The 17146-nt window shown below is 36.1% G+C and overlaps 1 protein-coding gene across 5 annotated transcripts in view; it reads left to right on the top strand.

The window, feature by feature from the left end:
• POT1 (protection of telomeres 1) overlaps window positions 1-15340 on the top strand; it is an 86208-nt gene extending 70868 nt beyond the window's left edge. For 3 of the 5 annotated variants that reach the window (XM_030015203.2, XM_030015204.2, XM_041123633.1), the window contains exons 16-20: window positions 1780-1915; window positions 4724-4818; window positions 6422-6513; window positions 10063-10168; window positions 11196-15340. In XM_030015203.2, the coding sequence (XP_029871063.1) occupies window positions 1780-1915; window positions 4724-4818; window positions 6422-6513; window positions 10063-10168; window positions 11196-11308 (542 nt within the window). In that variant the 3' untranslated portion in view covers window positions 11309-15340. The remainder of the gene's footprint in view (window positions 1-1779; window positions 1916-4723; window positions 4819-6421; window positions 6514-10062; window positions 10169-11195) is intronic. The other 2 variants (XM_030015202.2, XM_041123634.1) reach the window with 1 other exon arrangement.
• The last annotated feature ends 1806 nt before the right edge of the window (window positions 15341-17146 follow it).

Here is a 17146-nt window from a genome sequence, read left to right on the forward strand (position 1 = left end):
GTGTTTTAGCACTTCTTTCCGAGAACATTGATCATGAACCTTGCCAAAGCTACATGCTATTTTAATTTTTATCTTTAAGTTTTTGGATGTGGAGATTTTGAAGTCTCCCTAGAAATCTTCCCAGCTCTTTTCCAAATACAGACAACCTTCAAAGGCCAAACACGTTATGGCATTTATTAGACAGACATGGTCTAGATTCTACTCATTTGTTAAACACAAGCAATTTGCTCTTCTACCACACAATACTCTATTCTTCCCCATAATCATTATGCTGAAGCAAGGACTTCTTTTTGAGTATTTGGCATCTATTGGGCTGGAATTGAGGAAGTAGTTGGATAATGGACAGAATTTTATGTGACCCTCGACAGGGAGTGAGAGGATTCCATAACCATTGCTATAGATTAGTTGAACTGAAGAGTGAAATGTTACAGTTAACAAGTAGATTAATGCTCCTTGCATATCCTCGTTATTTGTGCATGAAATCACTCTGATTGTCAGCCCCTAGTAATTCTCTGTGTTTTATGCCAGTCTCTTTGAAGCCAGAATACATTTGCTCAATGTAACTTCATATTACAGGAAAGCTGAAATTCTGAAGACCTTTTAGCAATGTCAGTAAAACTACCCTGAATTTTGTATGTTAATCCCTTGAATAATAGTTGAAATGTATATGAGTTGTGTTATCTGTGTGACTGTACTTGGAGGACCTTTGTTTTCTAACTTTTTGGGAAGTAATTTCAAATATCTGTGCCTCTGTTTTCTTTATTTTTTTTTTATTAGAAGTTCATTGAGGAGGTTTCATGTTGTGCATTTTTCATCACCAGTAATAATGCAATTTTATTGATTTTATTTTCTTCTCTAGTTACCTCTGCAATAGAAGTAACAAACATATGCAATAAATATTTTAGAATCCAGTGTTGTAATTACTTGTCATAAAGTCTTTGAAACATCTTAGTTATAGTTAGTGGTAAACAACACAGTTGTGGAATATATTTATTTTAGAACAGTTTGCTCGCTTTTTTTAATTGTTGTTCACAAGCTGATTAAATCATATAATTTATTGAACTATTTCCAAATAACTGTTCTCTGTGTGTTAAATTAATAAATTTACCACATTTCCACTGAATCGGTAAACTGTCAAAAAGATTCCGTAATCCATTCTGCAGTCCATAGTACAGAGACTGAAGGCAAGTTATCCTGTGATTTATAATAAATTTGAAAAAACTTTTTCCTGTCACTGGAATTGGAAAATCTCAGGGTTCCAGCTGTAATACATTAAATTTCTGCTGTGTTCCTAGCATGGCCCCAAGTTACTAGCACTCAAATTAGCATGAAGTTTGGTGGTTCTGCATTTCCTACCTCATGTCAATTATGATGTGGTTGAATACTTTTTCATAAACTGCTGGTTAAAAGCTGAAAAAACACTTACTTAGGAGCAATTACAAAAAGTCAGTTTGTTCTTTTTTTCCCCCAAGAAAATTGCTAATAAAATCATAGGAGAAATTAAATGAAAGTGATATTAACAAAATACAACCTCATGGTTACAGTGCTGGCTATGATAGCTATTAAGGCATCTGCTCTGATAAATGCCTATCTTTGATTCTTTATTGGGTCTGTTGTTGAGTAAGAGTGAGAAGGTTATGGACCATTTTTTCAGTTTTCAATAGTGGGTCTCAATTTTTATTGAAGATCCTGAAATCAACATCTAATCATCCAAGAAATGCAAGCTGTTCAATTTATTCTTGATTACAGTTTAAAGACATGTTTTTCTGTTCTTAATAGGTGGAACACTAAAAGAAGTCTGGAAGCTTACAAAAAGATTTAAATGTGTTATTCCTGTGAGATCCACAGAAGATGATCTTGTATTATTAGATCCTTCAGCTCCTTTTCTTTTACAAGGGAACATAAAATATTATGGGTAGGTTCAAAGTATTTGTTGATATTTTCATAGTTGCAGCAATAGATAGATATCATTTTCTTCAGTAATTCAAACAGCAGTGCTCAAGGGATAACTTACCCAAAGATTCTTTGATGCAAAATACATAATATGATCAGCAGTACTGAGATCAGGATTGAAATGCCATACTACTACCTCATATCAAAGGACTTAACTGCAGTTGGGCTTTATCTTGCTCTATAAATCTTATGCCCTTAATTACACAGCACCCCAGGTTCAGTCTTGCCTGTGGTGTGTGGGTAGGGCAATATACTACAGAGATGGAAGTGCACATATGAGTCTCTTCAGGCTGCAAAATGCCTAAATCTTCCTCTTTTAGTCCAGATCCTCCATTTTCTGGCCAGAAAAATACCATTTTCAGGTCTTACTCATTAGACTAAAGCCAAAACATATGTTGCTTTAAAAATGTATGCTGGTTTTTTTTGTACACAGGTAATATTTAAATAGAGACCCAGAAAATAATTTCAGGCTGTCAATCCATGTCTCATTCTCTCTCATTCCTGGTGTTGGGAAAGTTTGGCGTTTGGAAGAAATGAGGGATTTTGGACAGCCTTTCCTCAGCCTTTGCCATTTATTGAGATCTACAACACTGTAAAGTGCCTTTACCTGTTTGTGGATGTCAGTCACCGTAGAGATGACTTCATCGGGTTTCTGAATTCCACAGTTTCAAGGCTGTGGAATATGGTACACATATCTAGGTCTGGTATCTGTGCTATGCCATGCAATACCATGTTCCTGCTCAATGAGAGCTAGCAGCAGTATGTTCTCCCAGTACTGCGCAGCAGCAGCATGCAGTTACTGAGCTCAGAAATAATGGTCTACTTTATGCAAGCTGAGTCCTCCCTCTCAGCAGCCCTAATAAGTTCAAGCAGAGCACTGTGTTGCACTACTTCAGTCCTGTAGGCAGTAAAAAAAATTCTGTGCAGAAATATTGCATGTTTCATGTGAACCCTAAAGTTTCCCATAAGGGCCTGATAAAACAAATACAGATAATTTTTTCTCTTTGTCATATATTGTTTGACCTTTCCAGATATGGCTGTCCACAGTTTTTTTAAATAAAGGCAATATATGGATATTCCTACTGGGACTGGATCTTCACCAGTACAGAGTATTTCCCCTTGCACTTCATAATCCATGTATTTCCCCAGCTATGCACAACTCGCCTTCAGACATCGTTCTCTGTTTAAATGGCTGTACTGTAAAAGCCAATGCTCTATAAGATATTCCATGATTGTTTACAGGATATTTAGGAAGGAACTTCACGAGGATGTTGGCATTTCAGAGCTTTGTTCCATGCACTTTTTTATCAGTAGCTTATACTTAGCAAAGTCTAAAAAAAATTCTGTATAGTAGAATGAAAAGCAAAGTTATTTTTGCTGTAGGAATGAGCTTGAATACCCGTATAAATATTTATGTGCGTGTGTGCATATGCATGTATATTCATATATATATATATATAAAAATAAACACACACACTTGCATATAAAAAACAAAGTTCATAGCTAAGTTACTTTATTGGAGTTTGGGTGGGTTTTTTAAAGGAAAAAAGTAACTTCACTCCTTTATATCACTTGAGCAGAACTAGTGCAATTGATTTTTATGACATGTTTTGCATGTAATTCCAAAAGACAATAAATGTCTATTTTAAGTTCTAATTGTAATATACTAGCACAGAAGCTTAATTTGGAAGAAACAGTTGTTCTGTAATTTTATTCCTTGAGGCAAATGAGAACAACTTTGAAAACAGTTTTTCAATATTTTCATCCACTTGCAGCATTTTCTTACTATGTCACGTATAAAATTTATAATTACTGGTGTAAATATACCAGTAATGAAAGAGATTGTTTTAATAACTCATAGTTAGTATTTTTTAACATAGATAAAGCCAAATTTCTCCTCTAACCCTGTTGTGTTTTTAGAGTGTGCTACAAGTTCAGATTCATTCCTGGTTTTACAAAGTGAAATGTTGTTTGTATTGCTAAACAACGAAGGAATAGGAATATATGTTTAGCAGTGACATAGGAATGTATGTTTAGCAGTGACATAGGAATATATGTTTAGCAATGTAGTGATCTTAGAATGGTTTGGCTTGGAAGAGACCTTTAAAGATTATCTAGTCCAACCCCCCTGCCATGGGCAGGGACACCTTCCACTAGACCAGGTTGCTCAAAGCCCCATCCAACCTGGCCCTGGACACTTCCAGGAATGGGGGGACATCCACAGCCTCTCTGGGCAACCTGTTCCAGTGTCTCACCACCCTCACAGTACAGAATTTCTTCCTTCTGTACAACCTAAATCAACCCTCTTTCAGTTTAAAACCATTGTCCCTTGTCCTGTCATTAAGGGCCTTGGTAAAAAGTCTCTCTCCATCTTTCTTATAAGCCCCCTTTATATATTGAAAGGCTGCAATAAGGTCTCCCTGCAGCCTTCCCTTCTCCAGGCTGAAGAGCCCCAGCTCTCAGCCTTGATGTACAGTTTTCCTCCTTTCTGTTCACTGAGGTGGTCTTTTCCAGACCAAAATGATTTATTTCTTCTTGGGCACAATACAAAAGCAGCATTAAGGGTTTTGATGTGGTCTAAAGCTTGTGTGTCTAGTAAAATAGTTATTTTAAACAGCAATAGAAATATTTTTGCACTCACACTGATTAAGGAAATCAGATTTTTTTTTTTTTTTTTTTTTTTTTTTTTTTTTTTTTTTTTTTTTCAGAAAGCTTCTAGTATAAATAAATCAGTGTTTGGTTAGTCTCACTTTCTTGTTTTAAATGCTAGATGCAAGCAGTGTTCAACTCCAAAGCCTATCAAGAGTCTAAGTTCCATTGCAGCAGAGCAACGACCATCATGGGAACCAACTGAAATAGCACAAGGTCAGCTGACATGATATTGTCCTGAAATACTTTTGTGCCTTAATTCTGAAGTGTTTATATGAAATAGTTTGGTTTCTGGGTTGCAGTTTTGTACAGAAAGCATGTAATTTATTATTATGCTTGAGTATAAAGCTGTAAAATTTATTCACCTTTTACCAGTTGAAATAACATATTTACTTTTGAAATCATTACAGTATGAATTAAAGGATTTTATATGTTGAGTAGTTTCTTCTACCATAGGTGTCACTAGTAACACCTATCATAGTACAGATGTGATCAATTTTTGGCTGCAGATGTCATTTTTAAACTATGTACATGCTTGCAGTCCTAGAAGTTAGTCTTGCTTTCCCTTTTGAAGATGAAGTTTTTCTGACCTGAACTAAAGAGAGTCCTATTTAATGACTAGTACAAGTTAGACTTTTATCTCCTGCAAGCCTTATCAATGCTAAGCATATTCCAGAGAGTCTGCAAGAAATAATATTCAAATGAAAGGAATTATACCATAACATATATGTGTGTTCTATGCTTTGTGTGTTCCTTGCTTTACTTTATGTAGTCAACATGTTCAAATGCTGGAGGTAAAATGGAGCTTAAAACTTCACAACATATTAAGGAGAAAGAATATTTTCAAGTTTATCGATTCATGTTCTAACATTAAGTTGGAATATCTAGCAGTATCTAAGCTTGGTAAAGACTTTATAAAAGAAAAAAACTATTCAAGTGATACAGTAGTTCTCCTAAATAAACTGTCATAATTATATTCTATTAAATAAATGTAAAGTAATATATAACTGGCAGTGTTACAACACCTGTGATTGACATTTAATTCTCAAAATGAAAACAATATTCATTAAATGCTTTCTGGCATTTAAACTATTTTATGTATATTATTATTTTATCATCTGTATTTTCAGACTAAATGATAACCTGCAAGTATATCAGATCAGTTGAACATAAAATGACTAGCCAATTTAAGTAATGTACCCCAGAGAGACTGATGCAGAGTTGCATTAACTTTGTATGTTTAAGATATTTTATGTTTGCAGCATAACAGTTACTGCTGCCAGTGAGAGAATTACTATAGTCATTTACTTGAGCTGAAATATTTTCAGAACTGCCAGCAAAGTTTTTCTGAGTAAGACTTTGCCTGGTAGCTTTTACTACATCGTATGAAACAAATTGTTTTCCTCAGAAGATATGTTTTCAGGTGGAATTCTATCTTATTATCACTGAATTAAGAGCAAGTCTCCTTTAATCTTCCATGGATAAAAGAACAGGAGTAGGAGGATCCTACCAGTGTAGGATCTAAGATCTAAGCAAGTATTAGCATTTCTTTTACTAGGATGAGAATAAGTACTTAAAAATCCTTCTGCATTTTTATAGACTCATCTATTAAAGTGTTTCTAGGCAGATTGCAATGTGCTGTCAAAATAGAACCACATTTTGTGATTCAGAGGCTCTATATTTTGGCCTGTCAATTTTTACTTTTAATGACAGTATTCAAAGTCAGTTACTATTAAAGGAGGGATATTGTGAGCTTGAGTTGTTATGGTTTGTCTTGCATATTCACTCTAAGAAACAGATCAATTTTTTCTTTCTCCAGTTTTAGGTATTGTGCCGCTCCAGTATGTTTTTATTATGAAGTTTACACTGGTTGATGCAACAGGAGCACTAAACGTATACCTTTTTGATTATGTAAGTAAATCCAGGTGAAGGTAGACTCTACAGATTATGTGGGTTTGGGTTTTATTTGTTTTTAAAATAGCAAATGTATGTATAGAAATACTCATTCTATGTTACCTGCAGTGTTTTGCAGGGACAGTTACAAGTGCTGTGATGTTATTAATACTGTCCATCAATGAAGATGCACAGAATGTAATTTTTAGTAATTTTTCAATCAAATATCAGAGTACAGAATATGAAAGCATAAAGACAAAACTGAAGCTTATAGATAGATATTTGGTATTTCCATAGTTTTCTATATATTTCCATGGCTGAATTTCTCTTTTATTGGCAATGTTAAATTGTGGCAGCCTGAATGCTGTGTGAATGATGGGAACGTTTCAGGATTTAGGCAGGTAGCTTCTGGATTAGTTCAAAATCTTATTACCTCTTTTTTTCAACTCTCAGTAGAATCTATCCATTCACTAACTCTTGATTTTTGTTTTCATACGACCGTGAGGTAGAAGATGCCTTCCTTCCCCTGAACCTAGGCAGGACTCAACTATAGCTATGCAGATATTTATCTTTGATTTCAGAAGCAGTTTATTCAACTACTTTGGTAACCTTAGAATTAACCTATCTTCAGTTTTCTCTGAAGCAACTTAAGACCATTCCTGCTACCTGAGACACTGAAGAATGGATGGTTTTCCTGTCACTACATACTGTATAATGATTTTACCTTCTGAAGGCTAAAAAAAACCTGTTCATTCTATCTTCTTCCATATAAGAGTTTTTTTCATATCAGAGTTTTTTCTTCCATATCAGAGTTCTTTGAAAACTCTGACCATCCTCACTGTTGTTCTTCTGGATTCTTCCCAGGTGGCCCACATCTTCCTTAAAGTGCTAAAACAGTACCCTAGCACGAGGCATTGCCAGATAATGCTTCTATATGTATAAACCAGTATGGGGATCACTTAATTTCTTGGTTACTGATTCATGGTATAATCCCTTCATCTCTGAGTAGAACCTGAGCTTTAAGAAATTATTCCTCATTCTTTGAGCTGTTGATTTGGTCTGCTTAAAAGCAGTATTTTATACATGTATCTGGTGGAAAGTGGGGGGGGGGGGGGGGGGGTGTTCGTTGGTTTTTGTTTTGGGGTTTTTTGGGGTTTGTTTTTTTTTTTTTTTGTCCTACTGGCCTTCAAGTTTGTCAAAAATTAATTCTAATTCTTTACTCCTGTATACTTGCAGTTCCCCCAGCTTGGTTTTGTCTGTAAACATAGTGGGCCTATTTGCTATTCCATAAAGCATGTCACTACTGAAAATTCTCAAAATCACCAGACTTTGGACAATCACCTGCGGAATCCACTTTGGACATCTCCTATTTTGACAGTAAACTACCAATTACTCTTCAGGGATTTTTTTTTATTTTTTTCCTTTTTACTCTAATTCATAAGCTTTATTATTAGATTAGCAGTTTAATGCACAAAGATGCTTTGAGTAAGAATTTTTTGTGATGCGGAAGGTGGAGGATTTCTGGCTGACAAGAGCTGGTCATTGCTTCCTACATCTCCAATTTAGGGCTGAATATGAATTGTATAAGTCTAGTATCCTCCTTAGTGAATTTACTCCTTTACATTTATTTTTGCGTGCAGTAGAAATATCTGTTGCTATGTACTTCATGGGTTTTTTCCTTTTGTTTTACCTTTGGGGGTTTTTTTTGGTTTTGTTTTGTTTTTTTACACACACTTACACACACCCATTTTAATTACTGTCCTAAATTTTGAGATGGTATGTCAATCGTTTTGAAAAGAGAAAATAATAACAAAGTGAGAAGAACTTGGTAAAGAATAGAATTATTATCTAAAATACATTAGTATTACATTGTACCTTTTTTCCTTCTATAAGTGCATTTGTGTGTTTTCTTATTCCAGCGGTTCATGGCTGGGAATATCAGGATCTCACAATACACGTTCAGAGTAATCTGTTTACCCCAGTGGAAAATAGTCAGTGTAGTGGCACTTCAGAGTTATAACTTTGTCCAAAATGGGACAGAGAAACAATTCAGTGGGAATTTTTTTTCCCCCACAGCAATTGTATATAATGTGTATATATTTTCCACCATTGTACTTAATGACTTTGAGTGGGACTTTGAAGGGAGTACTCTTCCGTGTTTAATTTTAAGACTGTAAGTAAAAACAATATTGGAAAAAATGTAAGTGTGTTTTCTTAAAATACATGGTGTATTAGCAGCAAAGGAGGTCAAAGGCTGCAATCCCCATTTCAGCTAGTCACCTTTTCCTTCTACTGTCCTTTTTCTTTTTTATATCAAGAAACTAAACTGCAAAAAGAAGGTGGGGGGAAAGATTTGAAACCATCTCTTGATGCAGAATTCCAAAAATCTCTACTTCGTGGTAGCTCAGATTCTTATCAGATACTGCTCAGTACTACAGCTTAGCTGCAGAAAAAAACCCCACAATTTCTTCTGAAGTGCCAGCTGCTAGCATTCCTGCTGGTGGTACTTCAAAGACAAGCCAATACCTTCCAAGCCTTAACTTGGGACCTTCAGCACCACCTGAGAAAGAACTGGGCTACTTTGAAGTGCAGCTTTACACTAGCTTCCAGTCACACTTCTGTAGGAATGCTCTCAGTTCTTTTCTTTCCTCTCCTCTTTATAGGAAAAGTCATTGAAGGAAAAGATTGAAAAGTTCTATAGTCAGAAGAGGAATTGTAAGAGTGAGAGGAAAAAGTAGTTATCTCTGTCAATTTTGCTGCTGGATTATCTGCTAACTTCTGATCACTTCCATTAAATGTATCAGACAAAAATTATACAAAGGCAGATTATTCTGTATTTTTATCTTTTAACAAAAAGGAGAAATAGCTATCAGAAGCTTTAGCTCACTTTGACAAGGTGTAAGATGATGAGCCGTTAGAGGTACAAAATCAGGTAACAAACTTGGAAAGAATAAAATGGGAGTTTTGTCAGTCATGCTTACTGTATATGGTTTAAAAATACACAGAAAAGGTTTACTTAATGTTTCAGTGTTCCATTCTTTATTTTGCTCCTTCATTCAGAAATGTATCCCACAGTATAAGCCTTTCTCCATAGTTTCTAAAACTATCAAAAAATGAAACTCAAACTAAGGGAGTTCCACTTCTATGAAGCCAGGTTGCAGTGCCCCCTTGTTTTCAAGTGACTTTGTTCCTCTCAAAATGTTCTGCTCACTGTAGCGAGGGACTGTTGAGGAGGACTGACCATCCTTTCTGGCTATAACATTGTCTGGTTACGGAGGTTTATGAGGAATATCTGCCAGTTATGTATACAGACCTACATGTGTGCTTTCTGGGTGGCTGTAGTCCCTGAATACTCAGGGGTACTGAAATACAGACTATTAATTTTTTCAGACAGCTTTGGTTTTCTTCTGTATCTGAACAGTTTTAGAAATAGTATTGTTCTTCTGTTGTGTTGCCTATCTGGATAATTTTAAGTTCCTTAAATGATAAAAGAACATGCAGTCAGGGTTCCGGCTGATGATTTCTTACCCCTTTTCCAGTGCCTCATATTTTTCTGTTCTCTTCCAGGAAAATTTTTTCCAAATTCCTGCCTCTGAAATCTTAACTAATAATTTTCTTCAGCAAAAGATGCAGATGACCATGAATATGCTCTGTCCTCCAGGAAGAAAATTAGGTCAGATTGCTATTATTTTAAAAGGGGGGGTGGGAAAGGAAAGGGTCTTTCAATCTGCCATTGCACATGCAAAGTCTTAGAATTCAACTTATGCATGGGCAAAACTCAGAACAGAGAAATGCAGGAGTCTGTAAGGAGAGTTCCAATTAATTTGTTTTGATACATTTCTGTAATAGTAGAACTCCCTTTTGAGAAAGAAAAGTAATAGTTCAGTAAATTCTCATGTAGCATGCAGTGATGTGTGAATACAGTCATGACTATGCAAGCACTAACATGTCATATGTATTCATATGGAAGTTAACCAGAACACCCTCGTACTGAATGTCACAGTACGTTAGGGAAAACTGAAAGGGAGTTCAGCTTCTGGCACATGCTTTGGGTGAGATTCTACTTTTGAATGCACATGCTGATTTAGAGCATCCCTTGCTACAGGAAACATCCATGAAAATTGAGCAAAACCTTAATCCAAATCCAGTCACAGAGGTTTTTGTGCAGTAGTTCTGTTGTGGCAGGAAGTAGCTCTGCCTAAACTACACACGTCCAAGGTAGCTATATGTCTCTGCCACAGCTCTGACCTCTGCAGTGTACTCCCTCTAAGTACATGGCTGTCAGTGACCACCACAACCACACTTGGAGTCTTGACCATGCCTACAAAAAGTGGCCCTATTGTAAAGGTTGTTCCCTTTGAGACCCATGAAATTGTCTCGTTGAGACACATGGAGATAAGTTTTTATTATTGGAAAGTCTTTATATGTGCTATACTTGGTACAACTACTGGTACCAGGTGTTTTGGGAGGGGTGCTGGGGTGAGGAGGGCGAGGCTTGAAAGATTGTCACTGAACACCATTTCAGATGCTGCGGGAAATTTTGAGATACAAATTGGAATTTTAAAACTAGTAATTTATTTTTCTTCCCATTAACTGTTGTATACATTTAGATATCCTAGGTAAGATCCTGCTCAAGTTATGTTTCTCTTCTATAAAAGTTAGAAATTAGAATTAAACAGTAATTTGGGTTTTGTTTGTAGATGACTTGCCATGGCTGGAATGCTTCATCAAGTCCTATAATGTCAGAGATGCGATGAAACACCAAGTTTATTACCAAATTTTTGACACTACAGTTGCTGAAGATGTTGTATAGTGATGTGTTGCTAATAGGAAGTAATCCAGTATATATACGATTTGGGGGAATCAGAGACTGTATAAAAAAAATCTTTGTTCCTTTCTTAGGAATTCGACCTGTACGTATGAAGTTTTAGTTTGTATATTAATGTGAATGGCAATTATGCTTTGATGTATTTACTACTTTCCTGGCGTACAGCCTTACGATCTGAGTGCAAATGGAGGTGCTAAGCTTTTCACTGGAGCCTGCTTGGCTCAGGCTGATGGAAGCAATCTGGTATCCATCTGTCCTTCAGAAAGGCAATGATGAGGTTACTCTAAACTGGTGAGTTTTACTCAGAAAATATAGTCAGAATGATGCTGCTTTGTTCATTTCTGTGTTAAATGATCTCAGCAGATACGGAAAAGGAGCTCTTCAGTAAACTTTCTCTCAGACTACTTTGTGCAAGCATATGTTGCTGTTCTCAGCCAGTTTAACAGGGTTGTTGTCCATTTTTAGAGACTTCTTTGATTTTGCACTTATAGGTACATTTAGACAGAACTCTTCCTGTTAATCATACCAAGGTAACTGCTATGTGTACCAGTACTGTAGATTTTGATGGACTTATGCATGCGACCATGTAATGTTTATCACTAAAATTAAAGTCAAACCATGAAAGTAAGGTAGTGTAAAATTGTAAAATGAGTATTGACATTCGCTAGGTCGTAATGATTTTTAAGGTGGCTCTATTGGGTACCAAAGTTGTTAGCACGCTTATTAGCTGGGTCTGTTTTTTCTAAGGCTCTCATGTATCTGGCTAAATTTACTGTCAGATTACACTGCCCAGATCTGCTGTTTCTGTCTTACATAGATTGTATGACTAAATTTAAAGATACAGAACTAATCTAGTGATATCATGACTTCAAAATACTGCTGGAGTAGAAAAATTACTCAGTGGTTTTACTTTGCATTCAGAAGTCTGTAGGACAAATTCAGGACATTTCTCCGAGGATAATTAATGTAGAAATCCCCGACAAATCAAATGCTTTCCATCAGAGCAAAATTACTTAATATTTACAACAGCTGTTTTTTAAGGGAGTTCAGAAGCAAGATGGAATACTTGTAAATAGATTATTATTTTGATAGTAGATGACATTTTATTTATTCATTTTTCAGGGCTGTTAAGTAGATTATGCAATTTGTCATTTAAAATTTCATCTAAATATCTTCTGATAATTTTCTGGTACTCTAAAAAAATTATACTGGGTTTATCTGTCATAAACCAGGAGATGTTCTTTATTGATTGGTGTATAGGGAGAACCAACATTAAAAGTGCTTAGTGGATATTTCCTTTAAATAGTATGAAAAAAATCAACTTTGGAATTGAACAAGCAGTTTACTAAAGAGCAGTACTGGCTTATGAAAGCTTGCCTGAATCTGTGAATAAATGCATAAACAAAAAATAGTTGTACAAAGTTGTTAAATTAATATTACAGAACTTCAGACACTGGCCATATCCAGAGGATTTCAGAAGCTAGGGGTTAAATTGAAGGCAATCTTTTTTGCTTTTCTTGTAAATAGTGTATGAAAACATTGGAATAGAATGTTTTTATTTTTAGATTTTTGTTAACTCAGATATTGATATTGCACATTTTTTCTAAATTAAGTCTTTGTAAAGTAATAAGAATTTGTTTTGAACTTTGGTGTAAAATAAATCAATTTCACTACATCTCTTGTCTGAGATCCCTGCCAGAAAACTCTGCATATGCATCACTTGATTTTTTTATTATTGAATATTGTATTAAAATGTTTAATAAAGATTTTTCCAAATACAGTTTTTCTTGTACTTGACTTCTAGTTCCTAGTTCATAAGACTCTGAAAAATTTGTCATCAATAGCCTTTATCCAACAAAATGTTTCAAATGAATGTTTGTATAGTTTGTTGGATTGAAAAGTACATGTTTAATTCTCTTTCTAAATACAATTCATAGAAATAATTTAATTGGTAATTTAAAATTATGTGTTTGGCAATACTAAAGATCACCGTACAGAAAGGAATTAATGCACAGACAGTTGAAAATGTGTGTGTCTCATTGGTAGCCTTTATGGAGCAATGGAAGTCACTGAGATGGGACTCAGACCTTTAGTTACTTGTCCTGGTCAACGGTGAGGCCTGTGAGTAGCTGACTGATGGATGGAAATCTTGAGGTTGCTGTGTCCTGAACTTACAGCACCAACAGGCTCCAGTTTCTGAAAGCTGAGCATCTCAGGCATCAATGGCATTTAGCCATTACTAGCAACCTCCATAATAGAAAGAAAAGTCACATTTCCCTTGGTCAGTTTCTTGACCAGGTATGTGATTTAAATTTCTAAAACATTAATAAAAGGTTAAATGTCTATTTTAATAGTTTAAAAAAATTACTGACATAGATCGTAAGTATTTAAAACACTCAAAAGTTGAACCAACAGTAGATCAGGTTAACACTGGTACTCAGATCCAGTGAAAACTCCAGGCATGTCATCCTGGTGTCTCATCTTCCTCCATCCACATACATCCGAGCATACAGGTAACTGCATCAAAACATCAGCTTTTTACTAGAAATGTGGGCTAAATGGCAAATATGTATGGAATGTGAAGTATACATAGCACACAGCAACATCACCATGGGCAAGGGCAAAGAATATCTGATGGTAAAGGAGGAGCTGTGAGGGGAAATAATAAAACTATAAAAGAACAATAAAGGAACATGAACCCACCTGCCCACCCACCCCCAATTACACAAGTAAGTGCATAAAAGTGGTAAAATTGTAATTTAAAAAAAGAGAGTTTTCAGGGGAAAAAAAACAAAACAGAAAACAATGTGGAATAGTGTTTTCGGGGGTGCCTGTATGATTGGGCTCCTTGAAGTCCTTGTTTTAAGGGGGTTTAAAAATTTAAGATTGGAAGTCTCTCCAAAGTCAGTTGAATTTAAGCTCTTGGATGTCTCGCACTCTCTTGAAACTTCAATTGGAAAGATAGAATGTAAATAAATAACATATATTGCAGAAACAAGGAGGCATTCCTGACAGGTGACCTGCTGTTCAGTGGTGACTGAACTTTCGCAATCAGCTTTTGCTGTTACGGGATCCAGAGATTTACAGTCAAGACTTTGAAGTGCTTTGCTTAATACTAATCCTTTGGCTACTGAGCAGCAGGAACTGGGGCACTGCAATAAGGCGCAAGGCCAACTATAGAAATGGAATTGTGAAAAAATTAAGCAAATATGTATGTTCAAGTTCTTCAGATGGAATGGGAGCACTGCGGAAAATTTTCTTCAGTAGAGGAGAGAAAAAATTTCAAATAAGAATTTACTTCAAATAAGCATTATTCCAAGTGTACTGAGCAGTGAATATTAAGAATTGGAAACAAGGACGTTCAGCAGAAGAAGGAGAGAGAGGGAAAGAACAGTTTCAGAGGACAGTAGCAAAGGCAAGAAGTGGTAATAGAGAGTCTTTATGAGACAGTTTGCTGCAGCTGCTGTTCACAGTGTTTCCTATACATGAAATTCCCAGTGAGAACTATGGTTTGTTGAAACATCCATCTGATGAAGGATTACCAGATCCAAAGTGCTTGAAAAATGTAGAGCAGAACTATGCTATAATTAATGAGTTCATATTTGTGGTAAAGCTATGGGTGGACTTCACCCCAAAATGGTGCTCCAATGTGTTTTTCCTTCTTGTTTTCTGCTACAACTCCAACACATGCATACAGCGGTAGGTCCATAAAACTGCTCCAATATTACAATTTGTCTGCATAAACCAAACAAATTGAAAGTCTAGGAATAAATCTACTTTTAGGAGATAACTTGTTTTAATTTGGATTTTTGCAAGGAAACTAGGAGGAAATATGCTTAATATGGAAATATGTGCCAGAGAGGAAAAAATGATTTTTTTTTTTTTTTTTTGGTCTCAGAACTGTTCTATTACATGCAAAGCTTTGAGCATAAATTTGTTCTGTACCTTCTCCTGTGTGTGTACAGCCTGTGGACAACTACTGTTAAAAAAATACAGTTTTGTGAAGTACAAGCTATACCTTTATAATTGAGTCCGTGTTTAACTCTAATTTTGAAGACTGACTATCAGGTAGCTTTGAATTATGGAGGTGTTACTTCACTGAAAGGAATTCTCTAAATGACGGCAGTTTAGAATGCTGCTTGAATTTTGTGACTAAAAGTGGCAAAACTGAACATTGAAATCTGCTGATGGGACAGATTTAAGTGCAGACTTTATTTCTTTTTTCTTCTGTCTACAGATGACCCCTTAAGAAACTCAAAGCCCCTCTGAAGCAATGTTTCAGATGACAAATATGATCAGTCATCGGCGGGATGTGTATTACCAGAGGGGCTTTTTTAATTGTTTTTAATAGGGGCGTGGGTAAGGGGCTTGCACCAGGCAGCAGTGTGTAATGCTGTTATTCTGGCATACATCCATATGATACTCCATCTTGAAGGACACTCTTTTCCTATCACCATTTACTATGCTAAAGGTGCAAAATCCCATGAAAAAAAGTGAAGCAGTTGCAGTGATTGAGTTTGACATAAATCCACAGTATAAATAGATGTCAAAGGTCATCTTGACATGCTGCCCTGTGGTTTCTCGTCATGCATAGGTACCCTGGTACATATAGTGATAGGCATAAGGTCTCACTGCTCATAAAGCTACAGTTGTCTTCAAGGGAGACGACTACTTTACACTATTTGCTGTGTTCTGTCACGGGTAAGCCAACTAGCATTAGAAGTAAGGAGAAGAGCGAAGAATTGATTTTCCCCTACAGGTCAGTCAAAGCATTTATTAGCAATGTGCTGCGGCTTGGGTCCTTCTTGCAGGAAAAAGCAGCAGAAAAGAAAGCTTGAAAAGCTTTGTTTGAAGGGATCAAATAGGCCAGAAGTTACACATGAGAGGACAGCTAGGAATGAGGAGTGCCCCTTAAATATCTGTCCTGGTTTTGGCTGGGATAGAGTTAATTTTCTTTCTAGTAGCTGATATAGCGTTATGTCTTGGATTCAGTATAAGAATGTTGATAACACACTGATGTTTTCAGTTGTTGCTAAGTAGTGTTTATACCAATTCAAGGATTTTTCAGCTTCTCATGCCCAGCCAGCAAGAAGGCTGGAGGGGCACAAGAATTTGGGAGGGGACACAGCCAGGGCAGCTGACCCAAACTGGCCAAAGGGGTATTCCATACCATGTGACGTCATGCCCGGTATATAAACTGGGGGGAGTGGGGCTGGGAGGAGTCGCTGCTTGGGAACTAACTGGGCATCGGTCAGCAAGTGGTGAGCAATTGCACTGTGCATCGCTTGTCTTTTCTTGGGGTTTATTTCTCTCTTTTTTTTTGTTGTATTCATTTTCATTACTATTAATATTATTTTATATTATATTTTAATTATTAGACTATTCTTATCTCAACCCACATGTTTAACTTTTTTTTCCAATCCTCCTCCGCATCCCACCGGGCAGGGGGAGGAGTGAGCGAGCGGCTGCATGGCACTTGTTGCTGGCTGGGGTTAAACCATGACACCTCTCATGTATAAAGGTGCACTCTGAATAGCCTGTGCTTACCAACAGAGTAATCCATGATTACTCATGTGTATGCCTCTGTGTCGTGGATACCATGCAACTGCTTTATACAATAGCATAACTGATGAAGGTATACATAATAAATGCATAAGTAAGCAATTTGCATATATTTGATATGTATTCAATCATAATTGTATGCATAGTGCCTTATCTTGTGCACTTCAAATAATATATGCACCTCTTTGGGAACCGTACCTTTATTGAGACAAGAGTGTTGGAGTGCACTGTCCAAGGGACTCATCACAGCTGAGTCGAGAT

This window comes from Aquila chrysaetos, chromosome 5, assembly GCF_900496995.4.
Source record: "Aquila chrysaetos chrysaetos chromosome 5, bAquChr1.4, whole genome shotgun sequence".
Lineage (NCBI taxonomy): Eukaryota > Metazoa > Chordata > Aves > Accipitriformes > Accipitridae > Aquila > Aquila chrysaetos.